Raw genomic sequence first — 24286 nt, 5'->3', positions numbered from 1 at the left:
AAATTGTATAAAAGTTATGATGCTTATTACTAAATCATAAAAGGGAAGTCCACTTGGGGTGGAAAACTGTCTATAAAAATGTGCTCAGTGATCCTACTTCAATATTCCGTACTCGCTCTACCAAAGGTCATATAGTTTCCAACTTAAAGTCAAAAAACAGTTAAGGGTACGTACTTTACAATGCTACTTCATTCAGTTAGGTGAGTTAAGTAGAAGTGAAGGTATGAAAAGTTGATGTGAGGTATGTTTTTGCCTGAATATGCCGCGTGGGAGGACAGGCACGGCAAATTAAGCCCGCGCTTTAAGGGTTAATGCGGTGGCACGGGCTCAAACCACCTCGCCTTGTCTCTGGTGCTTGGTCTAGACTGTATCCGTAGCATCTTGTTTCACCGGCCAGGAATACTAAGCCACACAGGAGCCTTATACATACTGGCAGGACAGTAATAAAACACAGCTTCTAGCATAGCAGGCAAATAATTTTAATAACAATGCAGTAGTTTTTCTATAAAAATTTGTGATTTATTTTCAAACTTGAAGATGGTGCTCAATGCCCTATCTGGTAATGATGTGATAGAAACAATAATAAATGATCTGTGAGTGACTTAGATGAATTTAAGTTTTGTGCAGAATGTAATAAGCTCAATCACCAGAACCTGACAATACAGTATGCAGTGAAAAAGATGATACAACCATACAAAAATATCTTGAGCATTCTGAAGAACAATATATAATCTTCACATTTTGGCATTACTGGTACGCAACACAATGTGCATCAGAAGAAAATCTGTTTGACTGGCATTATTAGTTGATAAGCCCAAGTAATATCATAAATCACATATTTTAGCATAAGCATCATGGATATACGATCAAATCATGAATAACTTTCCCCTAAACTCTTTATACATTAACATCCAAGTACAGTTTAGTTTTCCTTCCATAAGACATCATTTTGTGTGGCTAGGCTCTTTATTCACTGTCTTCCTCGTACTATATCATCCTCCATTAAAAACTTTCCCCTACTCTCTTTATACATCAATATCCAAGAAGTATAATGCAGTTTTTCCTTCCACAAGACAATATTCAATAGTGTGGCTAGACTCTTTATTCAACCTGTCTTCTCCCTCATACTGTGTCAACTTCCCGCTACTCTCTTTATACATCAATATCCAAGAAGTATAATGCAGTTTTTCCTTCCACAAGACAAGATAACATTCAATAGTGTGGCTAGACTCTTTACTCAACCTGTCTTCTCCCTCATACTGTATCCATAATAACTTTCCCCTACTCTTTAAACATCAACATCCAAGAGGCACAGTGGAGTTTTTCCTTCCACAAGCCAAGATAACATTCAATTGTGTGGGTAGACTTATTCACAGTCTTCCCCCTTGCACTGTATCATCCTCCCACAATAATAAATAACGCTAAACTTTATACAGTAACAAGAAGTTCAGTATAGTTTTCCTTCCACAGGCCAAGATAACATAAGGTAGTGTGGCTAGACTGACGCTAGACTGACCCTTATTTACTGCGCCTTCTCTAGGACTGTATCATCCTTTCATATATATCATGCCTTTACCTTATCATTTATAGCTAGACTCATCTTTGATCACTGTCCCTTTTCTCTCATACCTTATCACCCTTAAGGGGCTATTACACTGGGCAAATTTTCCGTGGATCTTCAGTCAAACCACGATTTCCGCTGGCATGGTTCTCATATATCCGTTGTTTTCTGACGTGTCCACGATCTTCCAAAGCTACGGTAGATTTCACGGAAGGACGACGGCATTACTCACCATCATCAGCAGCAGCAATAACAAGAAACAAATGAGAACTACGCCAGCGGAAATCGTGGTTTGACTGAAGATCCACGGAAAATTTGCCCAGTGTAATAGCCCTTGAACATATATCACCATTTCTTTATTCTTTACTGTACCATATACCTCCATTTTCCGTTACCATTTACCTCATCATTGTTCACTGTCCCTTCTCTCTTATACTTTATCACCCTTATGTAAATCACCATCTCTCTTTTTCTTTACCATTAACCTCATCTATAAAAAGTGTCACCCACCCTCTGATCTCTGGCATGTTTTACACCTCTGTTTACTCTCACTCTGCCTGCCTTCACTCCTATCACTCAAGAATAGAATACGTCTGCAATTGTTTCACATTCTAATTAGTAATAGAATACGTCTGCAATTGTTTCACAGTCTAATTAGTAATAGAATACGTCTGCAATTGTTTCTCATTCTAATTAGTAATAGAATACGTCTGCAATTGTTTCACAGTCTAATTAGTAATAGAATACGTCTGCAATTGTTTCACATTCTAATTAGTAATAGAATACGTCTGCAATTGTTTCACATTCTAATTAGTACTCGCATCAGGAAAAGAAATATCGTACCCAGGATTATTGATTGAAATTGCCGAAGTATACCTCATCAAACTACCTGGACAGTATTCGAGTTTTACGATTACGTACGTTAAATTTTTCAGGATAGTTTATTTTCCTGTGGAGTGTTAAATGTAGTGATACGTACAGGTTGGCAGACTTACTATACTTTCACAGGTCTTAATCAGATCACAGAACTTGCTTCAAAACCCATCAATACTTGTGTAAGATTCTACGCTATTTCCCTCGTAAATAATTTCAACTCGTACATCAAATACATCGCTAATACTTTCACGTATACGCTTCATAACGCTCCGAGATAGTGCATAAGTATTAACAAGCATGCCATAAGTAACATCATCTCATATTTATCCCTTACGTTAAATAATATCCTAACAATTTCACATATACATCACAAACTCTTTAAGATGGTTCACACACAATCACTGTCTTGCTCCCAGCCTGTTTGCCCGCCCTCGCAGAGCTGCAGGACACAACACACTCATGCCTTGGTTAGCTTGCACCACACAGCAGCACCCAGTACAATGATGAAGAAGCTTATAAATACAAAATACCACCAGTAAACATAGCGGTGGTCTTCTGAATGCAGTTTATTCTTGATATTCACTTGCACGAGAGTGAAAGAAACAGTTGAGAAATATTCCTTTTGCTAGCTTCTGCTATTATAATTTAACAGTAATGACATTTGTACAGGTATACATGGGAGTTGTCATTCTGAAGTATGGAATATTGTCTTGTACGGTCATGGGTTTGGCTTGAAGTCGCCATTAGCAAAGAGATGTCTGCCACGCACACACTAGCCTGCACATGCACTAGTGTTCCCTGATAAAGAGGTCCAGTCCTTCTCATTTTTATTACCAGAAGTAAAACGAGATATTGCAGGATGTAGGGATAGCAATTATGTAATACTCCTTACTTATTTACTCATAATTTGGAAGTTCTTCTAGACACTACGCTTAGTTTTGAATATGCAGCTTTAATACTGCTTTTATTCAGTTGAAAGATGCATCACAGAGGGAAATATCTCAAAGCTTGGTACATTAACCCTTAGACGGTGGCAGTATTTGAAGAGTAGCTCCCCCAAAATGAATGGTGTATATATAGTCACTGCCGACCTTAGGACCATAGCATAAATATAGTTACGCCGCATAAGGGTGCAGCCACACTGCACGCAGTGTGCTGGGAGGGTAGAGGGTAGCGGGACGCCTAGCGGGTCAGAGGCAAGAACAAACACATGCTATCTAATAATAGAAGTGGCCATACAGGATGCGGGTAGCGGGTAAGCTTGGAGGAAACCCGCTAACCGCATCCTGTATGGCCACTCGTATTAGATAATGTGTTTGTTCTTGCCTCTGACCCGCTAGGCGTCCCCCTACCCTCTACCCTCCCAGCAAACCGCATGCAGTGTGGCCGCACCCTAAGAGAGGTTTTAACTATCGTCTGTATATGGATTCTACCGCAATCTTGAAGTGTTGTTATATTTCTGCCATACAAAACTGAATGACTGAAATTTGAACTGAAAATTGAAATTTAGCACTGAGTATATGCTTCAACTGTTGTTCTATTCTTGCATTCTATAGTGCGTGTTGAACATAAGTCTCCTTCACAGGGAGCTATGTGTGGTGCATGAACAACTGTGTATCAGGTACTGTGGATGTGAGGCGAGCGCAGCGGGTTATTTGTTGATCACTGTTCCTTCCTGCAAGGTTAGTCTGCAAAACTGCTCTCCACATACAGTGAACTTTATTTCAAACTTGAGGCCTGAAAATCTTTGTTCGTCAGACTATTCAGTACTTCTTTGCTTTAAAGGAAAAATGCAAATGGGATGCAGGAGTTAATTATTGAGATTTTTAAATATTATACACCAAGGGAAAGAAAGTTGGACCAAATTTGTGTCATAGTGAAATCATATTGGCGAGATTGTTTTGCTGTTGACACCCGCAGGTCCTTCCCTCCACTCCGCTCAGCCAGTCCCAACACCTGTCTCTTCGTCTCATATATATATATATATATATATATATATATATATATATATATATATATATATATATATATATATATATATATATGTATAATATTTTTTTTACAGTAAAGGAAACAGCTCAAGGGTAAAAAAAGGAAAATAATGAAAAAAGCCCAAAAATCACTGCTTCTACAAAAAGAGTTAAGAGGAGTGACCAAAAGAGAGGTCAATTTAGGGGAAAGAGGTATCCTGATACTCTCCTCTCGAAAGATATTACCTATAGCTAACACATGAGGGGAACAGACGGGCGTTGGGACTGTGGGGGGGGGGGGGGGGGGGTCCAGCGGAAGCCAACACAAAAATGATCTCGCCAATCTGGTTTCATTATAGAACACTTTGGTGGATCTTTGTTGTAGGCAGTCAAGGGAAGGAAGGGCGTGACCTCTGGTGTGTCCGAGTGGTCTTCACACACTAGGTACTGGTTTGTTTTCCTTGCTATGATTGTACTTGCAGGAAATGGATGTCTATGCATTTTATTATACACTATCAGCTACCAAACCTCGGAAAATTATTGTTCTAACAGCAAAGTAATATCTATTTTGCATTGCCTACGTAATTAACCTGAGGAAAACACAGTAATACGCATATATGAACCTATAAGCTTGTGCACTGAACTCATCTACATAATCAAACATAAATGATCCCTAACCCTAAAGCAAACTCCCATAAGTAGATGCTACCAACCAAGACCTACAAGCACTCCATGCATTATAACTGTAAACAGTCTAATTTCTACACCACTGTTTACTTACGAGATGCATGTGTGTTCCTCTTTCAAAGCCATGCTCACTGCTCTCCTAACACTTTTCCAAATAATATTGATTCAGTGCAATGATTAACTTAGTGATTTAAGTACATGCCTGATCACTAAACTAAACTGCTATTACTGGAAATGTCACATGTTGGGTGATGTCGTCTTGATTGCCAGAATACATTAGTGTGAGTGGCGGACAGTGTACACTAATACTTGTGTGAGCCTTGTGCTGCAGGAGGGACTAGTCTGGCTGGTGAAGAAGCAGGGCAAGAGACCCTGTCAGTCTGGCATGGTATTATTCCCTTAGTCTCTTGCTTTAGCTGCTGTGTCTTCTAAGACAATATTTGACAAATGTCTGGTGGCATCTCAAACAGGAGATGCACAACTACCCTGGCCGTGCCAACAAATAAATCATTTAAAATAAACAACAATTATTACATTTTCATAATGAAATTACATTTCTGCAAGTTTGAAGATGTATTAGTGCAAGAAGCTAAATATGATAAAAATATGCCAATCTCAGTGTACTTATAAAGCTGACATCTGGAAATAGCTGCAGAAGTAGTGTTGTTAAGTAGCGCAATTATATATATAAATATATAAAACAATACCATATCCTAAATAAGACAAATCAATCTTATTAATGTGGTGCTGAATCACACATTTGAATGGGGAACAAACATAAAAAGTTGGGCCACTTTGATGAAGAAGGAATGGCTTGTGCCGAGACTAGAGGACAGGAAGGCAACTTATGGACTGGAGGGAGCCACGAGAAGCTTGGTTGTTCGCCAAGCATCTCAGCCATGGACAGGAGGTGACAACCTTGGGACACTAAGAGAGAGGTGCAGTAATGCAACTTACTCTATGAATCACTTAAAATACATTTTTCATAGAAGTAAGCAATTGATACAGATTTTTAAGTTTTCTCTTCATAATAATGGGCTTGTAATAACTGATTTATGGTAAATCTTAAATGCTTTGCTGAGAGACAGGCCACAAGGAAAAGTCCCGTCCACCTCCTTCCTGAGCCGTGCTCCTGCTCATTATTTCAACTTAAACAAGAGGTGAGTGAAGGCGGCAAAACAATGATAAGTTCTGCTCACAGTGTGTGAGGGACAACGGTCAGGAAAAGCAAATTTTACACATCAGTCAATGTGTTGGTTGATGTCAGTGCAGTGAAACTTTGATTGTAAGATACATTATTTTCTTATACAACTTTATTAAAGCTTTTATTATAGTTCAGTAAAGTTAGGTAGAGAAAATATCTCAGACAAATTCATTTCATTCTGAGACAGAATGTAAATAACATAAACAAGCATATATTAGTATCAGTGTGACTTTGTGCTTGCGTAAAGGATGAAGGTACACCTGCGAAGCAGATCACTACATGGTGCTTTTAGTTACCTGAGAGCTATGTATAATTATATAGAGACTTACATATACAAAACAGTATTTCAATAATAAGAAACTCAACAAAAGTAACTAAACAATGAGGTCTTAAATAAACTTAAAAAAATAAATTTTAAATAATAATCCATATTTAATATCTTTCAATCTCAAGAGTTTCATCATGAACTTTGTCCCGGCAACACCTTGAGGTGCAGCTCGGCACACATCCTGAGCCGCAGCCCGGTGTGTCAGTGTGTGTGGGTGACGGTGTGACCACCACCTGGCTGTGTTAGTGTCGGGAGTCTGCCAGCCGGCCACCACAAGGACTCAGCCTCATTGGGCCAGTCTTAAAGTGACAGGACAAGCTATTATTAAATACTAAAGAGAATATACATAAAATATATTGCATATATTCCTATAAAAATAGAAATAAATATAAGATGCCACTAAGTATAAATGAATCACAGAAACTATAAGGTTTACTAACTAGTATGGAAGGCGCTAAAATATGCCGTGCCACAAGGGAACACCATCCACTGTGAAGATGTTCCCTTCAAGGAGGCGAGGAAGCTACACGGCAGCAAAGGCCCAAACCACCCGAGACAGAGGCAGTCTTAAAAAACATTTGCATTGAAAACATGCAGGGTCAAAATAAATGAGTTTAAGACTTTCTCTAAAAAGTAACAACAGTTTGTCATGTCTGGTGAATGTATTACACGCATACAGCGTGTAATCATAATTGTCTGTGAGTATCTGGTGCCGACTCTGCTCAGTCAATTATAAATGTATAACATCACATGTGTAATGTATGGTAAACGTTTGAGGCAAAAACAGTCACAGAAAATTCCACATGAATGTTCTTGATCCAGTCTTTCCATCATGACACACTTATTCTGGCCGAAGCTTCTTGGCCAGTGACTGCAGCACAAACACATCAACCTCACAGCTATGGATAATAACTTTACACACACACATGATGATTACATGGACAAGGTTGATACTCCTGAAACGCTGCAGGGACGAAGAAGTTTATAAAATTTCTGTGACCTTGTGATGCACGTCTTTGATCTATGGACAGAACAGAGTACGACTGGGTGAAAGTCTTCCCACCACTGTGACGGATTTCTTTACTGGTAACTTTCCTAATACAAGTCATACATGGGTGCCGTCAAGGCTTAATGCAATGTGATTAAAGTTAAAGTTCAATAAAAACCTAAAACCAAACGTCAGGATATTCTTGGTCACCAGAATGTTAATTTGTCCACTATTCCAATCAGTATTCACATCAAAAGGAAAAGTAGCCTGGAAAATTGAGCCATGGAATGCAAATGAACAAATGTCAAAAGTTATAATGAGGAATGAAAATTAAAAAGTAAAAATTTAAGCTGATGAAAGAAAATGAATGACTAATAAATAAGCTGAGAAATAAAAAATGAAAAGTTACTATTGCCACTTTCACTCACACTCACTCAATTGAGATTGATAAACATAATTTGCCTTGATAATCTTATTTCCCACAGTTTAACTTTCAAGAATATCTTTTTCCTGATATGAATACAAACTGAAACGGCACACTGCTGAATCTCGACCCCACATCAACCACCCCAGTAGTGAGGGTTCCGTACAGACACTTGATGGACTGGCCAGACGAGTTGCATTAGCGACTAGCGAGGTTACTGCTGCCCCATATCAACCACCTCAACAGCGAGGGTTCCGTACAAACACTTGACAGACTGCCCAGCCAAGAGTTGCATTAGCGAGGTTACTGCTGCCCCATATCAACCATCTCAACAGCGAGGGTTCCGTACAAACACTTGACAGACTGCCCAGCCAAGAGTTGCATTAGCGAGGTTACTGCTGCCCCATATCAACCATCTCAACAGCGAGGGTTCCGTACAAACACTTGACAGACCGCCCAGCCAAGAGTTGCATTAGTGAGGTTACTGCTAAGTTCTTAATTCAAAGACTAGATTTGTGAAAGCTGTTTTTGTATCACTTCAAAACAAAAGCTGTCAGCAGGTGACACTGTACATCCACTCTCAAGGCAAGTCAGAGTCAGTTTTAGAAAGTCTGATTTGTAAGTTTCCCTTGAACATTATAAAAAAAAAATCCCTATTCTCAAAGATGTGCAAGATTTTTTTTTGTAGAATTTCTGAATTAGCTACCTACTTATTCTTAGTTATCTATTATTTTTTTTCACATATGACAGGCTCGTCATATTTTGAAGTGGTAATGCCATAAGAGCCTCTGGGCCAATCACATTTACCAAACACTTCTGGTTCCCGGCAGTTCACCGGATGGAAGTGTGAGTGGAAGTAATATTCAGCCAAAACTTTGAAGCCATGCTGAGCCGACCATGACGTGAATGTACAGCTGCACCACACACACCACAAGTCTCATCCTCTTTACTAAGTACATGTATGTATATATAACTTATACAAATAAAAGATATGCACTTGAATGTAATTACTAAATCTTTAGCAATAAATAAACAAAACAAGCAAAAAAAAGACCGCACATGATCACAGCTACTGTAAGAAGCAAGACAACTGTTTGCTAGAGCTTTCTTGTCCTGCCTTCAGTGTGACAACTCTGCCAGAACACGACCGTCAAGGTTTTTATCTTGTTTGAACACCGAACACCTGGTTCACCGAGCCTTGGTGAGGGAACAGCCACTCGCCATGCCTTACACCTGTCACTCAACACAGCTCACTCTGACATGGCAGGACAAGCTCCACAAACTCATCAACTTAAAGAATATCAGTAAAGCTAAATCATTATAATACCTGCAGCTAACTGAACAAATTAACCTGTTAGGTAAAGGTATTTGTTCCATACAATGTGGGCTTTTTACTAAAATAATATCTTCCTATATCACAGTAAGCAGCATACAATAACTACAAAGCACTCACCACATCTCATTAAACACATAATGCAAACAATGCCATGTTCCCAAGCAACACTTGATTTCTTGTTTCAGTATCCTAAGTGACAGCTCATCTTCCCTAAAGTAACTTCTCCGTGCAGTCTGCGACAATGGTTGACAGTGGTGTGCCGCCATCCTCCAGGCTGCCTATCACAAGCTTCACAACCGTCAGTACTCATTACACGCGTCAGACCAGACACGTTACCGTCAGGCCAATAACAAAGTTCAATTAAACTATCATTAAACATTGCAGTGCAAGCACAATCTCCTCTCTGGCCTCTGTTACTTGTAACCCATAATATAAAAGTTGTGCCATTTTTAGTACCAACCTTCAGAGGGCTGCACACTCATCAACTAACTCGGATCTTGATGAAAAATGAATAAATAAAATTATATACATATACATAAATATTTGTAAACATGCAGGCAATAGCCATTTCCTTAGCCATGTTAATGGAATGGCAGATGAATATTACAATCATCACTTCTTGCAATTCCCTACTGTATAACAGGATGCTGCATCATGGACAATGCAAACCCCAGTTGCCAAAACTTGCCATATAAGTAACACTGTAAAACCAGTGCTCATGTCTGAGAAGCAAGCACTCCTCTCTCATTACTTTCACTTGGTTCTGTTTGTTTCACTATTTTCACTGAAATAAACGTATATAACCAAAACTCACAAAGCCTGAAAACCGTACACAGGAAGTTGTTTGCTGCCATCCAGCGACTCTGTTACAACTCTGTTCACCCTCAGCGCACCAGTGTGGCAGTGGGCTGTGGCAAGGAGGCTAGTGGCAGGAATGAAAACAGCTTGTGATGCTGCGTACACTCCAATGTTAAAATACCCACATAAATAGCAGCCACTGGATATATAGTCACATAAATCAACTGTTGAGTTAAATGTGTTATACATCATAAAATATCAATAACTCATAAGTAATAAAATAAAACATAAATATGAGGTTGCTGTGCACTGGACATCAGACGACTCCCTCCATGACCCTGACTCATCACTTCACCTTGGAGGCTGCATACAAATGTCACATGTTTCTGAAGGACTGAAGTGCACCTTTGAGGATGGGAAATACAATAAATGCCTTGATGAGGGTGTCATCACAACTTAGATACAATAAGACATATTGGAAATAAAAAGCACTTCATGATGCTACATTATTAAGCAGAACTAGTTAATAATTTCATAATAATAAATGACTGCTTCATGAAATGCATCAGTACATTCTAATAGTATTAAGCCTCTGCGAATCTAATGTCTATGACATGATGTTGAAGTGCTAATAACAGTTGAATAAATGCCAAAGTCAAGGCAGACATGAACCGTCCTTCACTGAGAACTGACAACCCGCCGAGTCCTTCACTGTGACTGATGTTTGCACCCACACACACCAACCTCTATATTGCCACTTGCCTGGCTAAGATATGTATTGCATTCTAGTAAGTAGTCAGGTTCAGCTTACAACATGCTTGTGCCATGGCCCGAGGGCGGCAGTGAGACAGCAGCAGCTTTGTACAGAAGCATGACTTTGGTTGTCAGCTGGTGTGGCTGATATTACATGGTACTGCATCATCACTGCTGTGAAGAATATTGAGTACCAGTGCATCAACTTCACCCTAATGCTTTGCTCTTGCTTGCAGTGGGGCAAGAGCTCACAATACAGCAGTTCCATGACAACAGCCTTGCTTGCATTATGGTTTCAAAGGAGTTGGCTTCAACCATCTGCCAGAAGAGGACATGATTTCAGTGATTTATTTTTCATGTGAAGATCATGTATACAGTAACTAAGTAATTTTCCAATGTTGATTTTCCATGCTGCCTACACTCCTTTGAAGCAAGAGGTCACCGCCATGGAAGCAGAAAAACCATTGAGTGTGAACAGTGTTGTCATGGCTGCCACCACCACAGGGGCATGACTCTCTGCCCCAAGACTAGCAGGGAACAGGGCACTTTTTTGTCACCACACAGTCACACCCTACTTTGCGGCAAGTCCCACAGAAGCTAAAATGCTGCCGGGTGGTTCCACATCCAAGTCCACGCTGCCTGTAGACCAAAGTGTTACAAATGTAAGTGTGTGCACAGGTACAGAGACTGACGATCCAATGGTTGCCGTGGTACTGCTGTTCCTCCCCTTGACGTCTTCCTTGCCTGGCTGACACACCCGAGGCATCAGATCAATCAAAGACAAAAGCTGCCAAGCTATGAACATTTTTGTGCGAGCAATTAGAGGAAAGGAAATTTGCTAGATATTTTTCCTGAACTAACAGAAGCCATGACTCTGCTAAATAAGATCAGAACACAAGGTAATGGCTTTCTGAGGTGGAGATTTCCTTAGTAACCTTGAATTAGAGTAAACAACTACATCCTAGAGTACACACTTGAGAGGGGTTCCAGCTGTCTAAATATGCCATTCTCGTCTACTAGTGCTTTCATCTGCTTAAATATCTCATTAAATGGATATTACTAGCCAGAACGTATTATTATTACGATAAATAATAATACTTGAAAATTAATTATCTTTATTGCTACTGTTATTATTATTACTTGCTATTCATCATATGCTCCACTAGTCTCTATGTCTTCCAAAGCTCCCTAATACTCCAGCAGTGTCCGTAAACACCAAGCCTTGCACGAGTGCTCTTACGGCTGAGTGACTCAAAGATGCACAGCTCTGTCATGCTGTGGTGCTCTAGTGGTAGGATTACTTGACAAAGCTCTCAGCAACTGCCTCTTGAAGGAAAGCAAGGCAGGGAAATTAATGTAACCTCACTACCGAACTGAAATATATGTTCTATTGCTCGTGGTGGGTCTTGCTTTGTCAGAACATTAGACATGATACTAAAACAAGTACGTATCAAAAGTAGGCAATAAAACAATATCAGTTCTGAAACAATCTGATACACATGCAGATGGCAGATTAAATGTTCAAATTAGGCACTGATAAAGACTTTGAAGTCAGGCTTAGCGGCATCGAAGTATCATATTCCTGCTCGAACAATGTGTGCGACCCGGGGCACAAAACTGTATGTTGCTGCACCCTCGGCCGGGGCAACCTTAACGTACTCAAGAAAAATAAAAGAAGCTCTTGAAGGTCCGTCGACTTTCACAAGTACCTTCGCACTTTTGTGTTGCGACATGCATCAGCACCCAAAACTATTGCAATATATCCTTGTACTTAGATGGATGTAACAGATGATTATTTAACATGTCATAACCACAGCTTAACTTATTAGGTGAGGTGACTGTGGCCATGTGAGGAGGTGAAGGACAGACGGCCTTAGGTGAGGCTGAGTTTGTGGTTGAGACAATACTGCGGGTTCTGTTCCAGGAATGTCTTCAGCTTGGTGGGGTAGTCGGTCATCACCCCTGTTGCTCCCGTCTCAAAGGCACGGCGGAAATCCTCCTCAGTGTTCATCACCCACAGGTAGGTCTGGTGGAGGGAACAAACACTGAGCTGGAACAGCTGGACACCAATCTGACCACATAACTTACACAAAAATGTTAGTCTCAGCACCTGCCCAACATTCTGGGACGTGTAACACTGGTGGTAGTTTCAGTGCACCTGAGTGGAATGTTATATGAAATTACATTGAAATTCATAGAATTTCCCTAGACTTGATGTATAGGCCAAGAGTATGCTGCCTCTCCCACCTGCTGACTTTATGAAATTTAAAGGTATCCCTTTGGTTTGTAAAGTACTTGTCATTGAGAAAATTATTCGAAGAACTCCCAGTGTCTCTCCTTCCCTCCCCAGGGAAAAACTTGGACCCTTCTCTGCTTACAGCCATATTTGTGTCCCCCCAGAAGAGGCCACCGGCAGTCAGCAAGGCTGGCACAGTGCTCACTCCCAGAGACATAATAAAACCACCAATACATATCACATAAAACGAAATCCAGGACCTGCAAAAAACAGTTGCTGAGAAAAAAAACTTACCTGGACTCCTCTCTTGGACAGATGCTCAAACAGGGAGCGTCGGATGAGCAGTGTGTTGGCAATCTTGGCCACCAGCGTGTGCCACCACTTCAAATCAAAGCGACTGCCATAGATTCTGTAATGAAAACATTGAATCAATCTGTTAATGGCAACTCAGTTTTTTTCTCTTAAGATTATCTTCCTAAAATCAGGTAATCAGCCACAAACATTTGTGCTTCTATTCTTACAGGAAAGTAGACGGTGTCAAGCAGAGAAAACCTATGATTTTGTTAAAGTAAATCAACAAAATATGAAGCCACATACAAGACACCAGGAAAGGTATCCTGAAATAACTCACACTAAAAGTGAGAAAAGTCTCACTAATACAGCAGACTGAAGTGATGGCTAGATGGGACAGTTTTGTGATTACATTTCCAGATCATGTGGCAGTGAACCTGAATTGCCCATGCTACAGAAGCCTTTACCAATGGAAACTCATTCAAACTTCTGCACTGGACACCTGGACACCCATAGAGAAGTGGTACTAACTTAACCATTTGTGCCGGCATGAAAATTTCTAGGTGTGTTTCCTTGACGGGCATGAATGGCAATATTCCCGTGTAGAGCTGCAGGAGCATGACGCACACACGCCGGGCGCTGAAGAGCAAGCAAACATTGGGATTCTGGAAAAATTGAACAACAACAAACATTTTAGGACCTGCTTGTAATTCCTTTCCTTCCAGATTGAAGGAGATATTTCAAGACAGATAATGCTGAGATGTTATCACCCAGGACACACAAGGATGGTACTGTATCACATAATATCAAGGGTCACAAGTTTTCCGTGAACAAAACACACGTGGTCAGTTCCTAACCATCTTGTAGCACTTCTGTGTCACCACGTCCTTCACGTTGCCCCAGACGGTGATGTGCTCCCGCTGGTACTTCTTCACCAGCTCGCTCACCTGGAACAAGGCCACAAGACTGCTCAGGACTGGACTTTAACCCTTTCAATACGTGACGCAGACGTCGGCGTCACATTATGGAAAGGGTTAAGAGGAAATGGAAGAGGATTAAGAGGTTTAGAAGAGGATTAATCCTCTTCCATTTCCTCTTAACCCTTTCCAGACTGTGAAGCCGACGTCTGCGTCACCGTATTGAAAGGGTTAAAGCATGATATAAATTCAAAAGTGTAAAACCAATCAGAGGCAGGAGTCCAATTACTGCTGGATAATCTACAAGGAGTCTTCTACACCTGACTTGAGAGATTAGATAACTTTGAAGCCATGGTCCCAAACACAGGAATAGAATCACTTTCACACCAAAAGCTGAAATATTTGGTTGAATGACAAATACACCGTCATTACTGACCACACTAATCTGCTGAGCAAGCTCGAGCCAAAATAAATCCATGATGACTTACTTTTTCAATCAGCTCATTATTGTCGGTCTTGATGTCTATGTTGATTGGCGTGCTTGGAAAATGCTGAAATGCCTCTTCAAGGAGTGGAAACCTCCTGTCCTCACTCTTGCCCGTGAACACCGTCCCCGGCATGAAGTCTACCGGGATCTGTTCCTTGATGAGCGGCAGCTCGGAATAATTATACTCAGATATTGCTCCTTTCACCTCTGTCCTCACGTCCAGGACCGAGTCGTGAGACACCACCACCTGCCCGTCCCTGGTCAGCTGACAGTCCAGCTCCAGCATGTCGGTGCCCACCTCCACCGCACTGCAGCAATACATGCACATTACATGTTGGGGAATGATTGTGTTTAGCTGAGGATGCTTAGGAAGTCGTAACTCACATAAATCAGTGAATGTAATTGTAATACACAACTTAATATTGTCATCTCTCTTGTATCTTTCCTAGGGGGTTACCATGGAGACACTTTCTCAGGTTAGAGATAAAATGGAGAATGGAATGTTTTGGCTTCTAAATATATCAGACATCAAAGCAATATTTCTTTGTACATATATCACATTATCATGTCAAACTTGGAAGCCTTAAGTTTGCTAGGTGCTGTAGGTTTCTCATTTTCAATGGCTGAATTCAGGACTACAAAATAATGCACCAAATTTTAGGAATTAACTTTTTTATCACTTTGTTTGATAATTAATGTTTGTGATGTCATGTTTTGTCTTTGAGGCTTCAAAGCGGTGATAAGAAAGCGAGACATTATTACAAAGGCAATTTCACATGGCCGGTAGAACTACTGAAAAAAAAAAAAAAAAAAGTTATTATATTACATGTCATACAACTTTCTACTTACATGTTCAATGGCAATATTTTTCTAGCTCAACAACAAATGATGTATTACTTACTGTCTGAAAGCTGATATTGTATTTTCATAATTTTCTCCTGCACCTGAAAACATAAATTATATTGGCATCAAAATTATCATACCAACATATTGGGAAAAAGTCTGCCAGAGTTCCTTAACTAGCTACTCAAAAATGGAAATTAATGCTAACTTGCATCTCAAAGATGAACAAAGTGCCTCACTAGTTGGAACATGGCTCTGAATACCTTCAAAGAATATAAATGTAAATGTTAATTTGTTAAGTAGAATTTGCTGCTGTTTATTGCTGTTAATTTTCCAGCTGTGCTCTACATGCACCGTGACCCACCACCGTCACCACCACAGCCTGCTCAGGGCCTGCCCTGCTTACCCTTGGCCAGTGATGGTGGCGGGTTATCAAGTACATGTTTGGGGTACAAACTTGTTGCTAGGATTAGCTGGAGGAGTGACATTCTTGCTGGTAACTAAAACACTACACCATGTCATGATGCTTACTAAGACTGTGCTAAGCTACAAGCCACAACTATTCTTCTATGAGCATTGTTAATGCAGTAATAATGGGCTGCAAAGGAACAAACGTTCCTAGGATATATATACAAGACAATAACTTCACCATTCACTTCTGTAAGCTAAATGTTGGGGACACACTTCAGCTATTTCTCATTTTAGGAGCAAAATTAGTATTGATGGCAAGTCAACAATACTTGATAATCAATAAGTTGATGAAGACAGTCAACGAAGAAGTGATATCTGCTGCATTTTTCAATCAACTTCCAACACGTTATGGCATGCAAAAACAGATTAATTTCTGAAGGGTCAGGGCATCTTCATAGTTCACACCCCAGTCTTGGCCTTCGTGCTACTAACAGCCAAATGGCTGAATATTTAAATGTCATATTAGCCATCAACAATAATGTGGCAGATTTGTCCTTCTTGACCCATTTTTCAATGCATATATAGTTAGTAGGTTTTTTTAATTTTTTTATATCACTCTGTGGCTGAGTTTGTAATATGTCTCGACTTAAAATCCAACACTTCTAAACTAACTCTGGCCCGAAAATGGAATTAAAAAGACAAAATACCCACATGACTGTTAAAAATACTAATACCACATTTAAAAAAGATCGGCCAAGTCTCATTCTGTGTCATGCTTGTGCTGCTCCTGTTGCACCATAAACCTAACATCAACATATGGCTGTTGGAGGATATGTGTCGACCAGGAGAGGAAGTGTGAAGTCATCCTGATAGGCAGGGATTCTCAGACTCAATGGAAACTGTTGACTCATGTTTGGTGGGGCAAAGCTTCCTGGCTGGCTCACTGACTTACCTAACCTGGCTTATATAAACTACTTCATTGCTCTATTTCATTATCTTATATGACTTCTGGATACACTAGGGCACTCATGAACAGAAACAGATGACTCATGACTGGAGGAGAAAGGGAAGGATGGCTCATTGACTAAACACCTAACCTGACATAGTAATATTATAAACTCTGCCATTGCTCTTTTTGTTACTTACTCGTCTTTTTGTTACTTAGAGCACTCATAAAGGTCTGTAGAGGCCTAGAGAGCAATACAGTAATTTGGTGACACTGTTATGTGTACCAAACCTGACATTAGAGACTAACATCACTTTGAAGTGTTGCTACGGTACTATGTGTTTTTTATAGTCCAGGTCAGAGGTTCTTAAACTTATCACCACGCCCCCTCCAGGAATAAGTCCTTCCTTCCATGCCCCCCTCCCTGCATATATAGGTAAAATTTGCTCCCAGGTGTATTAACAATGCCAAGCTTAACAAGACAATATAAAACTAAAGTAAGTAAAGGCAATAGTTTTCCAGTTTTTCCTAAAACTACTTAAGCCCCCCCAGGGGGCACGACTCCCAGTTTAAGAATCACTGGGTCCAGGCCATTATTTCAGGTCTAGAGCCACATGGACCATTGGGCAGCCCTGCTGTCATGCACCCCCGGTCTGACATTTAAAACTACGTCACTTCTTTATGGTGTACTTATGTACGACTTTGATAATGTAGATCAGGGCTACTCAACTAACAGCCTGTGGTCTGAATCCAGACCTTCTGAGAGATTATTGAAAGGAACAAGTTGAAGAAGAAGGAGTTATACCTAGTGTTCATAGATCTTGAAAAGGCGTACGACACAGTGAACAGAGAAAAGCTCATTAGACTGCTAGGACATGTAGGTGTAGATGACAAGATAGTAAATATAATACAGAGCCTATATGAGGGAAATGAGGTGCAGTTCACGTTAGGAGACGTCACTACTGGGTGGTTAGAAAATAATGTAGGAGTCAGACAAGGCTGTGTGATGTCCCCGACGCTTTTCAACATGTACCTCGAGGAGCTGATAGTGAGAATTAGGAAAGCCGGGAAAGGAGTAGAGATAGGAGGAGAGAAGTTAGGGTGCCTGGCTTACGCTGATGATGTAGTGTTGATGACGGAGAGGAAAGAGGAGATGGAGGAGATCCTGCACATAGCTCAGGCATATGGAAGGGAGTGGGACCTGAAATTTAGTGAAAGAAAATGTAAGGTTATGGAGTTTGGTAGTGGAGGCAGTAACCAATGGGTACTAGGAAACAACGTGCTGGAGGTAGTCGAATAATATATGTACTTAGGAATGGAGGTTAGCAAGGAAGGCATAGGAGGGGAGAAACAGAGGAAAGTGAATGAAGGGAAGGCAAGGAGGATGTCAGGGATGATAATAAATGGAGGCAATAGAGTAGTAAACAAATATGATGTAGGGCGAAGTCTGTGGAAAGGAGTAGGTGTACCATATTGCCTCTATGGATCAGAGATAACGCACTACAGAGAAGGGGACATCGCACAGCTAGAAAAGGTTCAGAACACAGTAGGCCGGTGGGGACTAGGAGCCCCTAGGAGCACAGCGGTAGAGGCCGTCAGAGGAGATATGGGATGGAGTACGTTCAAGGAAAGAATTGTAAAGGGCAAGTTAGGCTTCCTTAAGAAAATTGAAAAGAGTAGTGAGGAGAGATGGGCAAAGAAAATACTGCAAGAAAGTGGAAACAAGTCCACCTGGGGGAAAGAGTTAGAGAGGTGGAAAAGGAGAGAACACCTGAGGGAAGAGTGGAATGAAATGGAGATCAGGGATGTGAAGAAGGCAGTAGAAAGGAACGGACAAGTCAAATGGCAGGAAGGAATGAGTGGCAAGTCAACGCTAAAATGGTACAGCAGGAAACAGAAACCAGAGGGAGTATACTGGCATGTAGGAGACTGGGGGAGCAAACTATTGTTTAAAGCAAGAACAGGAACCCTGGAGGTAAACGGCAGGAACAGGGACGGGGGAAACCAGGACTGTAGCTGTAGGACAGGGCAGATGGAAACAGTAGAACACCTAATAGTGGAATGCAGCAACTATGAGAGGCAGAGAGAGGAGTTGGTGGCAGGAGTAGTGATGGTAATAGGCGGAGAGGAGTGGGCTAAGAGACTAGAGGAGGAAAACGGGGCGATCTGCACGGTGTTGGGGCTGTATGGAGACAAAAAGGAAACGGAAAGAAGAATGGTAAAGTTGGCAAAAGTGTTCCTCGTTCAGTGCTGGGAAAAAAGGGCACAAATGTCCGAATAAGTGAATATAAGTGGCTTTATTTCAGGTTAGAAAATTACATAACGCTGAAAAGAAAGTTGTGTGAATAAGAAGGGAGGAACGAGAGGAGGAGGACCTAAGAACCGATACAAAGCGTTACAGGTCAAAAGAAGAAGAAGAAGAAGAAGTAGCTGGACCCCAGGCTCCAGGAGTAGGAAGTATAATTATAACATGAAGGTCCTAGTGATGAATTCTTGCAAGTGTATTTCCTGGACTGACTGTTGGGCGGTGTTGGCCCTACAGTCAGTTCAGGAAATACACTTGTAAAAATACATCACCAGGAACTTCATGTTATTCAATTATCCTTTTTGGTAATTCTTTACAATAGGTCCGCCTCCCCCTCTGCCACTCCAGTCCTCCCTACCCCCAACACAAGCCTGGGGACCTGTTGGTAATTGTTTTTTTTTGGAGGGGGAGTCAAATTAACTGAAAAATGGGCCTCCAAAATTTCCCAAAGTATTTCCCTAAAATAGGGAAAATTCCCTAGTGTTCTTAGCAGAGGGGGGTCAAGTGGGGCGAAACCCCCTCGTTAGGAGGGGGGTCGAGGTTAGGTTATGTAAAGTTAGGTTGGAGTAGTTTAAATATATTCCACATACGGTGTGAGCCGTTGGAAATATGCAGCACGGGACGGGAAGTTTCCGTAAACTTTCGGGAGTACGGAATTTTTCCCATTTTAGGGAATTGGAGTCCCATATTTCAATCAATTTCCCTTCCCCCCCCAAAAAAAACAATTCCCCACAGGTCCCCAGGCTTGTCTTAGGGGGTATGGGGGGCTGGAGTGGCGGACCTAGTGTAAAGAATTACCTATTTTTTTACTCCTGGAGCCTGTGGTCCAGCTACAGTATTTATCTGGACCTCTGCATACATTTGAGCTTGTCTAACTGGACCTTTGTTCCTAACAGTTGAGTATCCCTGCCCTGGATCATAACTAGACATCAGGAAATCCCTACAGAGCCTTGGGACACCTGCTGACACTGGACCCCAAACCTGACATTACAAAACTAGGTCACTGCTTCATGGCGTTACTATATATGACTTCCAACACTCTAGATCGTAATTATAGGTCAGGCAGGACATGACCGCAGACACACAGGGCCTCGGGCTGCACACACACACACACACACACACACACACACACACACACACACACACATATATACACATACACACACACACACACACACACACACATATACACACACACACACACATATACACACACACACACACACACATATACACACACACACACACATACACACCTCCTCGATGGCTTATATGGCGACACACAAACTTGACGTCCTTCCTCTTGTGCAGCAGCATGGGGAACTTGAAGAGGATGACGGAGGAGATGATGTAGCACCCCACGACCGCCGCCAGGATCATTATGACCATCGGGAACTGCACTGACGGGGGAGGGAAGGACTCAAGGACTTGTAGGACTCCTCTTGGCTCCTCCTCGGGTCTTATCACGATGGCTGGCCCCTTGAGAAAGCCTGCCCTGTCTTCTCCACGTCCATTAGCGCAGTGGAGTCCTTTATTTCTATAGTGGGATATCCTTTCCTGCCCTCCTTTGATGAGTCTGACGGGGAGTGAAGGACTGAAGGACTTGTAGGACTCCTCTCGGATCCTCCTTGGGTCTTATCACGATGGCTGGCCTCTTGGGAAAGCCTGTCCTGTCTTTTGTGCGTCCATTGGAGTATTAAAAGGCTTTATTTGAGGTGGAATAAGCCTGTCCAGCCTCTCTGTGATGACCGACCTGCTGTCTTTTCCGTCTTTGTCCCTCTGTTCGGATTTTCTCGTCCTTGGCTTCCTTTATATCGTGTGTTTTTTCCGGTTTTCTCCTGTTTTATCTGTGTTTTATTCCTTCTGTTCTTATTTGGGGGTTTGTTAATTTATCTCTGTGTTAATTTGATCCTTTTCCGTTTAAGTTTTGTCTGTTCTTCTCCTTCCTTTCTCTCTTGTTCCTTGTTTTTGTGTGTTTTTATCTGTTTTTCCGGTGTTTTATCTGTTTTATTCGTTCTGTTCTTAATCTTTTTTTTATTTGGGGGTTTATTCATGTCTCTCTGTGTTAATTTGACCCTTTTTCGCTTGATTTTTGTCCTTTCTTGTTCCTTGTTTTTTGGGTGTTTTTATCTGTTTTTTGCCGTTTTTTAATCTGTGTTTTATCTGTGTTTTATTCCTTCTGTTCTTATATGAGGGTTTATTCATGTCTCTCTGTGTTAATTTGACCCTTTTTCGTTTGATTTTTGTCCTTTCTCTCTTGTTCCTTGTTTTTTTGTGTTTTTGTCTGTTTTTTGCCGTTTTTTTAATCTGTGTTTTGTCTGTGTTTTATTCCTTCTGTTCTTATTTGGGGGTTTATTCATGTCTCTCTGTGTTAATCTGACCCTTTTTCGTTTGATTTTTGTCCTTTCTTGTTCCTTGTTTTTTGGGTGTTTTATCTGTTTTTGCCGTTTTTTTAATCTGTGTTTTATGTGTTTTATTCCTTCTGTTCTTATTTGGGGGTTTATTCATGTCTCTCTATGTTAATCTGACCCTTTTTCGTTTAAGTTTTGTCTGTTCTTTGTTTTTTTTGGTGTTCTTATCTGTTTTTGCTGTTTTTTTCCGTTTATATAATGTTTGAGTGTGTTTTAGGCCCTGTATTAATTTATTTCTGGTTAATTTTCTCTAATATTGGCTTCTTTTCTTATTTTGGGGTCCTTTTTAATTCATTCCATTCCTTCCTTAATTGGCTTCCTTTATTGCGCGTGTTTTCTGGTTAATTTAAGTGTTCCTTTTCTTTTTGGTGTGTGTGTGTGTGTGTGTGTGTGTGTGTGTGTGTGTGTGTGTTATAGGTACTCTTATAAGTATGCGATCATATCAGATAAGATTATAACCAAGAATCTGTAATGGTTGTGTTTGTCAATTGTCATCTTAATGCATTTTCCTAATTTTCAGATAAATGCTAAACACACTCTTATCTTTCTTCATATCCCGCATTTATATTTCTTCGTGTGTAATTAGTATGTTAGTCCTCTTATACAGCATTTTCTATAGACTTGTATAGCATATGGATTTGCATTTAGACTCGGTTATTTTCTTAAGCCTATATACTCGCCCTTTTGTATTATTTTCTTCAGTATTGAACAAACACATCATCGTCCCCATATCTTTCCTTATGATATATATCTTCGACTTTGATCTCTACTTTCTCTTCCCCTCTATTCAGTTCCCCCATAGATAAATTATTACATTGGTAGGAATAGTTGTTTTGTGTGTGCAGGGGAAAACTATACTGTCAGAGGAGTTTAATCAAGAAGAACGATAGGAAGGAGAAGAATGAGAGGAGAAATAAGGTCGGAGAGGAAAAAGAGAGTTGCCCACTTCCATTCACTCCTTCCAGCAGGCGATGACGGATTATTACATTGGTAGGAATACTTGTCTTGTGTGTGCAGGGGAAAACTATACTGTCAGAGGAGTTTAATCAAGAAGAACGATAGGAAGGAGAAGAATGAGAGGAGAAATAAGGTCGGAGAGGAAAACCGCACTTCCTGCACCCCTTCCAGCAGGCGATGACGGATTATTACATTGGTAGGAATACTTGTCTTGTGTGTGCAGGGGAAAACTATACTGTCAGAGAAGTTTCAAGGAGAATGACGATAGGAAGGAGAAGAATGAAAGAGAGGAGAGGAAAAAGAGGGTTTATTTGGGTACCTATAATTTTCTTTACACTTCCAGCAGACGATACAATTATATAAAAAAGGACTGAAGACTATAATTGGGTGCTGGAAGAATAGTTATTTCGTGTCTGGAAGCAAGGAGAGTCATCATTAGAGGAACTTGAGCAATAAATATACATAAATGACAAACATATATGGCCTTCTCTTCCTTATTCTCTCCTCTCGTCTCTTCTCGTTCTCCCCCTCGTCTTTATCAACACTTAAACTCTTCCATTATTACTTTTCTTTGCTTCTACACACTCCATAAGTATTCCTATGAGCGTAATATTTCGTTATCGGCTGCTGAAAGGAAAGGAAAGGAAGTGCTCAACCCTCCTTCTCTTCCTTATTCTCTCCTCTCGTCTCTTCTCGTTCTCCCCCTCGTCTTTATCAACACTTAAACTCTTCCATTATTACTTTCCTTTGCTTCTACACACTCTATAAGTATTTCTGTCAGCTTAATATTTCGTTATCGGCTTCAGGCAAGAGAGGAAAGGAAGTGCTCAACCCTCCTTCTCTTCCTTATTCTCTCCTCTCGTCTCTTCTCGTTCTCCCCCTCGTCTTTATCAACACTTAAACTCTTCCATTATTACTTTTCTTTGCTTCTACACACTCCATAAGTATTCCTATGAGTGTAATATTCGAAATCGTCTGCTGATAAGAGAGGAAAGGAAGTTCTCAACCCTCCTTCTCTTCCTTATTCTCTCCTCTCGTCTCTTCTCGTTCTCCCCCTCGTCTTTATCAACAACTAAACTCTTCCATTATTACTTTTCTTTGCTTCTACACACTCCATAAGTATTCCTATGAGCTTAATATTTCGTTATCGGCTTCAGGCAAGAGAGGAAAGGAAATGCTCAACCCTCCTTCTCTTCCTTATTCTCTCCTCTCGTCTCTTCTCGTTCTCCCCCTCGTCTTTATCAACAACTAAACCCTTCCATTATTACTTTTCTTTGCTTCTACACACTCCATAAGTATTTCTGTCAGCTTAATATTTCGTTATCGGCTTCAGGCAAGAGAGGAAAGGAAATGCTCAACCCTCCTTCTCTTCCTTATTTCTCTCCTCTCGTCTCTTCTCGTCCTCCCCCTCGTCTTTATCAACACTTAAACTCTTCCATTATTACTTTTCTTTGCTTCTACACACTCCATAAGTATTCCTATGAGCGTAATATTCGAAATCGTCTGCTGGCAAGAGAGGAAAGGAAGTGCTCAACCCTCCTTCTCTTCCTTATTCTC

General features: G+C 40.8%; 1 protein-coding gene and 2 long non-coding RNA genes across 3 annotated transcripts; 1 reads left to right on the top strand and 2 right to left on the bottom strand.

Annotated features, from left to right (window-relative positions):
- Nucleotides 1-455: 455 nt before the first annotated feature.
- Nucleotides 456-2845, bottom strand: LOC127002745 (uncharacterized). Its single transcript, XR_007756500.1, has 2 exons — nt 1243-2845; nt 456-1110 (listed from the first exon to the last, which is right to left on the bottom strand). It is a non-coding gene; the product is annotated as an uncharacterized LOC127002745 (long non-coding RNA).
- LOC127002744 (uncharacterized) lies at nt 2845-9495 on the top strand. The gene is made up of 2 exons (XR_007756499.1): nt 2845-8429; nt 8519-9495. It is a non-coding gene; the product is annotated as an uncharacterized LOC127002744 (long non-coding RNA).
- A 2906-nt stretch (nt 9496-12401) lies between these two features.
- Nucleotides 12402-21165, bottom strand: LOC127002743 (lysophospholipase D GDPD1-like). The gene is made up of 7 exons (XM_050868857.1): nt 20618-21165; nt 15758-15800; nt 14858-15164; nt 14310-14399; nt 13984-14117; nt 13456-13570; nt 12402-12951 (listed from the first exon to the last, which is right to left on the bottom strand). The coding sequence occupies exons 1-7, from the start codon at nt 20748-20750 to the stop codon at nt 12799-12801; spliced, it is 975 nt and encodes a 324-aa protein (XP_050724814.1). The 5' UTR covers nt 20751-21165; the 3' UTR covers nt 12402-12798.
- Between the last annotated feature and the right edge of the window lie 3121 nt (nt 21166-24286).

Source organism: Eriocheir sinensis, chromosome 24, assembly GCF_024679095.1.
Source record: "Eriocheir sinensis breed Jianghai 21 chromosome 24, ASM2467909v1, whole genome shotgun sequence".
NCBI classification, from domain to species: Eukaryota; Metazoa; Arthropoda; class Malacostraca; order Decapoda; family Varunidae; genus Eriocheir; species Eriocheir sinensis.
This window is presented reverse-complemented; position numbering and strand designations above follow the sequence as displayed.